The sequence below is a fragment of the Maniola jurtina genome, chromosome 15 (assembly GCF_905333055.1).
Source record: "Maniola jurtina chromosome 15, ilManJurt1.1, whole genome shotgun sequence".
Taxonomy (NCBI): domain Eukaryota; kingdom Metazoa; phylum Arthropoda; class Insecta; order Lepidoptera; family Nymphalidae; genus Maniola; species Maniola jurtina.
This window is the reverse complement of record NC_060043.1, coordinates 6,214,560-6,221,927: the sequence shown is the minus strand read 5'-3', so window position 1 is coordinate 6,221,927 and position 7,368 is coordinate 6,214,560. Positions and strand designations below refer to the sequence as shown.

General features: G+C 34.5%; 1 protein-coding gene across 2 annotated transcripts; it reads right to left on the bottom strand.

Moving 5' to 3' along the window:
* Positions 1–2,895: 2,895 nt before the first annotated feature.
* On the bottom strand, positions 2,896–6,783 carry LOC123872456 (cytoplasmic phosphatidylinositol transfer protein 1). 2 transcript variants are annotated; one of them, XM_045916739.1, is made up of 10 exons: positions 6,675–6,783; positions 6,612–6,631; positions 6,457–6,519; positions 6,195–6,343; positions 5,888–5,976; positions 5,506–5,513; positions 5,354–5,425; positions 4,557–4,811; positions 3,935–4,060; positions 2,896–3,681 (listed from the first exon to the last, which is right to left on the bottom strand). In XM_045916739.1, exons 3-10 carry the CDS (start codon positions 6,505–6,507, stop codon positions 3,496–3,498), a joined length of 936 nt encoding a protein of 311 aa, XP_045772695.1. In that variant the 5' UTR covers positions 6,508–6,519; positions 6,612–6,631; positions 6,675–6,783; the 3' UTR covers positions 2,896–3,495. The 2 variants fall into 2 exon arrangements, with proteins under 2 accessions (XP_045772695.1, XP_045772694.1); XM_045916738.1 differs by lacking the exon at positions 6,675–6,783 and having other exon boundaries at positions 6,457–6,628.
* Positions 6,784–7,368: the final 585 nt, after the last annotated feature.

Genomic DNA, 7,368 nt, shown 5'->3' with positions numbered 1-7,368 from the left:
TTTATTTGTATATTATTTATTACTTTATCTCTCCCTGTAGCTTGTGTTAATTTTGTTGACATGTGAAAGTTTTGATTTATGTTGCTTTTTAATGCGTACTTGGCTTGGCTTGGAATGGAGATAGCTTATACCCTAGTTATAACCTGAATTAACATGGTATTTTTTATACCGGAAAATCAAAGATTTCCCGCGGGTTTTTTAAAGACATATTCCACGTGGGCGAAGTCGCAGGCATCATTTAGTAACGTAAAAAGTAAAAAAAGAAATGTTTTGTATAATATAATATATTTATTTAAGACACCAATTCATTCAACAATTAGTTACGCATCTACACAAATAAATCCTTCCATCCACGTTGTACTGTAACAACACTGAATAATAAATGGAGTGATTTATCAGGTATATTACGTCTATTATTTAACAGAGAATTTTTAATACAAAATTATGACAAGTAAGTAAATGAATTTGTTACAGTGATAACTCTTATCTGGTCACAATTACTTTTAACTTTAACAGTTACAGCACTTTTATAGGGGTTAGAAGTTTTGGCAGTAATTACGATCAAAACTTTGCTGAATCCAATCATCATTAAATTCATAAATTATGGGGCCCAGAACGAGAACAAAATCAGAGCACCTCTCTGACCTGGGCGCGTTTGGAACCCTCATTACTACATCACAAATTCAACAATTGGCCATCAGAAAGCGTGCAATAGTACCCAATTGGAATAATTGACTATGACTTTGGGCACCCCTGACTCCACGCCGTTTTTTTTTCTTCTGACGTAGTCCGTCCAAAAACGGGGAAGTCTACAATCTTATTCAGTCAAAAGTACTATTAACCCAACATTTTACCTAAAAGTACTTTCGACTATTTTTTTGCAGTTAAAAGTAGATTGGACCAGATAAGAATTCCGTCTGTAATATTCATTAACAAAAAATTACGGAATGTAAATTATACTATTTATTGCAGTATCTATCATAATTCTCATAAATATAAGCCGTTACTGATTATAATAACTAAATCTGAATACACACATAATATCACCACCTATAGACTTTATTAATTTGTACTTATGTGAGTAAATAACACTAAGGTTGCAATCTATAGAGAGCACTCTGCTTTGAGTTAGTACGAGAGTTGCTTTGTTAGTTAAGAGAGTTAGTTTAAGTTAATACGAGACAGATTTACGCAAGCGGTATCACGCTGTCTCGTTTTAACAAAGATTTAAGTCTGAGCAAAGTCAGAGTGCGCTCAATAGATCTCAGCCTAAAAGGGATGCACCATTACATGCGCGTAGAAAAGCTAAGTACTTACTTGCAAAGCAATAATAGCAATTAAAGGAAGAAAGGTAAGTAGTATTAGGGCGGTTACAGACAAGCGTTTAGTCTTCGCGTATTTTGCTTACACGATTTTTTAGCATAGACGTACGCGTTTATACGCGCGTTACATTTCGTTTAGTCGAACTGGTGCGTGGGTCAGGCAGTACCACTATGGAATCCACGAAGCGGCTTGCACTTACAAGCGCGCTACGCTCGCACTAGATGAACAAACCTTATTATCTAGAAATATAGAAAATTGAGTATTCCATTTCAATCTTCCGGCTAAAAGTAACATATTAGTTACGAATAAGTAGAATAGATACAACTGGTGCAATATCATCATTCGAGACAAGATAAATATTAATATCCTGAACATTTTAGGAACTTTTATTTAATCTAAGAAACTTTTAATAACGCTCTAACGAAAATTAGAGCTATACTAAAGTACACCGTGTATTCTCGACATACAATTTTAATTTGTAAGCCTTCTGGAACTAAGCGACATTCATTTACCCAATGATTTCGATACATTTGTTCTAAGTTTTCCTTATCTACATAATATCTATATTTCATTGATTACACTTTCTGTTTTATTACTGAGATCAGAACATGGCTAAACATACAGTCATCTGAACAACATCACCTGAGTTATGATGACAATTGTTCACATACATTTGACTGTGTAAAATCCTGTCCTTATTATGACTGATGAGGTCTAAGGTTGAAATCTATAGAGAGCACTTTAACATTGCTTAGAATAAAGTTTCAGTTGAAGTTATGCCAGCGGTATAGCGCTGTCTCGTTTTAACAGTGTCTTAAGTCTGTGTAAAGTCAAAGTGCGTTCTATAGATCTTGAAAAAGATATCAATCTTCAAAAAGTTTTTTTTTTCTCTCTCGTCTGGCTTTACACTGATTAGCCAATGTCAAGTTTGTAGTTATTTACAAGTTAGGGAAACTGTATGTATAAGTATGGACTTCGTCTGTGCCGGCGCCCGCCGACATACGCGCGGCGCCCCTTTAGAGCGCTTCCCAGTCAGTTCCACCACCAATAAACACCAGCAGAACACAAAAACCGGCAACTTCTCACAAAAAAACACTCCAAAAAGTCACAACACGCGCGCCAGCAAACGCCACCACAGACAAAGTCCCTTCAAAAAGATATACCTTATTTTATAACTTATAACATCTATATTCTATACCCGTTAATGAAGCTATAATATGGTTTTTCAATTTCTAAACCAATATACACCAAGTTAGGTATAGGTACATTAATTACGTTTATACGTTAAACTGTTCTAAATTAGGTAAAACATGGGTATATCTTCCAATATAAGTATTTGAAATAATAATATCATTACATTTACTTACCCCGTACCTAACCCATTTTCTAGAATTACTATAACCTAAGTATTATGAATTTGGTCTCCGCTTTTTGCCATAAAAATGAATATTATATTATAATAATTACTATACTTACAAAAAAATATCAATGCTGTAAGCCTTTTTTAACTAAGTTGTATAATTGTGCTAGATCTTAGGGGAAAGACCAAGGGATGGAAAAATAAATTAGTGATAAATGATAATAAACTTTACTTTTGGACTCAATGACATGTTTTAAAATAATCCAAGCCACCACATTGATAACAATGCACACAGAACTCTCAACTCAGTACTCCATAGTCAAGAGTTCTAGACTGTCAGATCAATGCGATGATTTGCAAAGAATTTCTCCATGTTAAAAAGTTGGATATGAGAGGAAGGCAACAGATGAACACATTGAGTTGACAAAACTAAACCCTGTAGACAGGTCGGTTAGCAAGAGCTGGCACGTTCACAGTACCTTCAGTGTGAGATTTTACTTCTCACCAATTTTGATAGTATTCGTGAGTCAAAACAAAGAGAGACTTAGGTTAAAACCTATAGAGCGCATTTTGACTTTGCTTAGACTTAAGTTTCAGTTAAAACAAAACAGATTTATGCCAGCGGTATAACGCTGTCTCATTTTAACAGTGTCTTAAGTCTGAGCAAAGTCAAAGTGCGCTCTACAGATCTCAGCCTAATTCATAGACACTATACAAACTCAATGTGAAAGTGTTGTAAGTGCCAGCTCTTGTTAACACGGTTATACGTCACACACTGTGGTGAGATCAAACTAGCTTCTATTTTAACGAAATTATGACCACGAAAACCATGATTTGGATTCTGCCGAGGGTGTAGTCGGGCTTTTAGGAGACTTAGGAGTTGCAGGTTGTGATGACTTGGGGGTTGCAGGCTGTGATGACTTAGGGGTTGCAGGCTGCGATGACTTCTTGCTGTCTTGTCCTTCTTTATTTTCCGATTCTTCTAATGCACTTTTAACCTGAAAGTAAAGCAACTTATTTTCATTCATACAGTTACCAAAAACTGGCGATTGCCTGTCTTACAGTTCTATAAGGTCCTTAGGTACAGTTTACCTTGAAGAGATCACCCTTGTTTTAACTGTCACCTGTATTTTTGTTCTTTGTAATAAATATGGTTAACAATAAAGATGTTTAAAATTAATAAACAAAATTGTAAAAAAAAATCGCAGCAGGAAGTGTAAAGATAGAACACAAATAAATTTTTAAACAAACCTTTACGTTAGTTTTAGCTTGCATCTCCTGCTCGTAATTTCTAACATCTTCTATCGTCATGTTGAACCATTCATCCATCCATGTAAATGCTTGCCGATGACCAAGAAGTAAGATTTCTCGAATGGCCTGGTAATCGAAAATAAATACAATTAAGTATCTAAACTTACCTACCATCTAAGTTAAGTAACATCAAACTTTTTTTTGTTCTTTATAGGCAAGCGCATGACCGCAAATATTCCAAACCTTAACCATGCATATGAGGAATGATGACCCAAAAAGTTTCGTGCGTGTAGATGGAATGTCGACGACACAATGATGAAACTCGCGCGACGTCTTGCGGTTCGGTAGTAAAATGGTAAAGGGGATAAAGACCGAAATAATATATGCTTTGCTGTCCTGAACCGCTAAGGTGTGAAATGCTCTTTCGGTGTCCGTGTTTTCTGCCACATATAACCTGTTTAATCATTCTTTCAATGATGAAAGAAGGCTTCATCTCTCTGGTCAGGTTTCCGCACTTAAGTTTCCATCTGTTATGCGTAGTAAAATAGGCTACAAATTATAATATACGTAGTATTTACCGCGGACGAAGTTGTGGGCAATAGTTGGTTATTGACATACATACCACCTGAACATAGTCTTCAACTTTAGTCTGTAGCCCCCAAACCTCAAACTTAGCATGGACAACTTTATAGCAGCACATAATAGGCTTCTGTGTGTCTCTCCAGCCCTCAGCAAGAGGCCCTCGGCCAGACTTCTCGGATTTAAACAGTTTAGGGTCCTCTGACTCTTTGTAGTGATGCGGTTTGATTTCGTCAAATGCTATGTCCATAAAATCAACTTCTCTCAATTCTTGTTCTTCTGGTGTTAGACCCAAACACTACAATTAAATAAATAAAAAAATGTAAGCTATAGTTATTGTACAATCCATATAGTAGGTATATACCTCATTTCATTAAATTAGAACTTGAGTAACTAGTTTTTGAGGTGTGTATGGCTCAGTTGTAACAGTGCATGTCAAATGGTCACATTGAGCCTAGTCGGTAACTGGATGACAGACTTTGGGTGTCCGAATTTGGCCTTGTTGTTTCCTCGGTGCCTTAGAGAGCCCATCGCATTATTATCCCAAGAATACTCCTACCATTACATATATGAATAATGGAAAAGGGTCACAAATGAAAATCATCAAAATGAGGAATATTATGGACCTGGAGAGAAATATTTAGTTTTTATCATCTGGTTTTAACTTAGGAACAAGTAATGGATAAATAATACAAATTAAACATAGAAATATTTTTCAAGTCAAATAGAATTCCTCCTTAGTAAATAGTAGTCAGAAGTTCCTTATATGATTGGAATAATTCATTAATTTCCTGTTATAATGTACTGGGTTTTACAACATTCAGAAATACAGAAACTCACATTTTCAGTAGTGCCATTGTTATCCTCATATCGAGTCTGAATAGATATTGAAAATTTTGGAATGAAGGAACACTGGAAAAAGAACAACACTTGGTCAAAAATGAACACAGAGATAATTAAATACATCAAAACTGTAATAAGAGTCTACTCACTGTATATTCTATGAAGTTCAAGGATTCCATGGAAAAAAAATTCATAATTTAGTAAAATAACTTAATAGGTATAAATTTTAAATATAAGGTCATGTTAATTGAGGAGCTGACAAACATAACTGAACGAGTATATGAAATTAAATTTTACAGAACAGTAAAAAACAGATTTTGATTTATTTTAAAGGTCTTTAGTATTGTACTGATTCTATTTCGTTTGAAAACACACTTTTGAAAGTATTTGTTATGCAACGCTGAGCTTGTTTTCATTCAAATTATAACAGGGATTGTTGTAACTAGATTACTACAATTTAAATTGTGTTTTAACTCAAAGAGGAATAGTCTGGTTCTGTTTGTCATCTCACCAATTCATCATTAGTTTTACCTGTAATTGTGTATGGGTAATAATTCCATGCTTTTTCAGTAACATAGAAAATCTTTGGTGTTATACTTTGGATCCAATAAGGTAAGTGGCTGGAAATATATTTTGTCAATTAACACAGTAAATATTATTAACACAGAGTATAAGGGCCGATTCTCACTGTCGAATTTTAAATAACTCATCACTATTTTAACACAGAAGTATCCAGGGCAACATTAACAAGTAACAATAGGCGCCAGGATATTGTGGATGAAGAGGAGTGATTAATGTGGTGTAAAATGTGAATGTATAAGCAAGAACTTCAGCTTACCTGGATAAGTGTATTCTCTTCTCTGTGAATTGCCCAACTCCATTTATTTCATCCGTAACTTGCTCATTCGTTATCACCTCAACACCTTCACCATTATTCGATTGCTCAAAACTATGGCGAGCAATCATATATAACTGTCCGATTCGATACTAAAAAGTAAAATTACCCAGAATTTTTATGATTACCTGAATTTTAGATAGACGTTTAGCCTGCATTTATATTTTTTTATACAATAAACGTATTGTTTACGTGCAATTCATACCTCTTCGACGGTCATTGGCATACAAATTCTATATTCCTTTGTGAGCACCATTGTAAAGATTTTCTGTTTCAGGAAAAATGAAATAGTGATAAAAATATAATTAATTAAATAATATGTACTTTTTCTCTTTTAGATGGATTTATCAAGATAAATACCAAGCAAGACAGGATCCAACCCACAGATCACTATATACAGTCTAAAGAATCCAACCCAATTACCCAACTCCAAGTGCAGTTATCAGTATTTCCATTTACGGTTTTGGTTTACCCTAGTTTCTGTAGGATTTCGCCCCAAATTACCCTAAAAAGTTTTCGAAATATTTTAGACAGCATAACAACTACCTTATGCTAATTGTCGTTTAAAAAACTTAACTTCACAATGCAAAAAAATCAAAATGACATTTAGCTACTTAAATATTATTTTAATTCAATATATTATTCCGTGATGCCGAATGAAAAATGAACGTTTCACCCTAAAATAGGGCGATATCCTTAAAAGTGGTAACACCGCTAGAGTGATTAGTGACTTAAAGTAAGTATTGCCAGGCATTAATGATACTGAATTGAATGGTTAAATCAATAATCGATTGAAGAAATGATCGATTGCTTAGGTATTCTGTCTCGCTCTCTGAAATGTCAGTTGTCAATGAAAATTGATACTCGTATTTGTATTTTGTAGTCTTTTGTTTCTGGTCGGTGTTTGTAGTGGACAGAGTTAGAGATATCGAACTCTGTGTGAAGTATGGATGTAGGAAATAATAAATAATTCTTATTTGTTTGGTATAAATCTTGAGTGATCTGCATAGTGCAGACATTAGGTATATCATAGTCTCTCCAGTGGACTGATCCATTCTTTCGGAACTAGACATTCCGTCTGTACCTATCTATTGATGAATGACGTTAAAAATGCGTT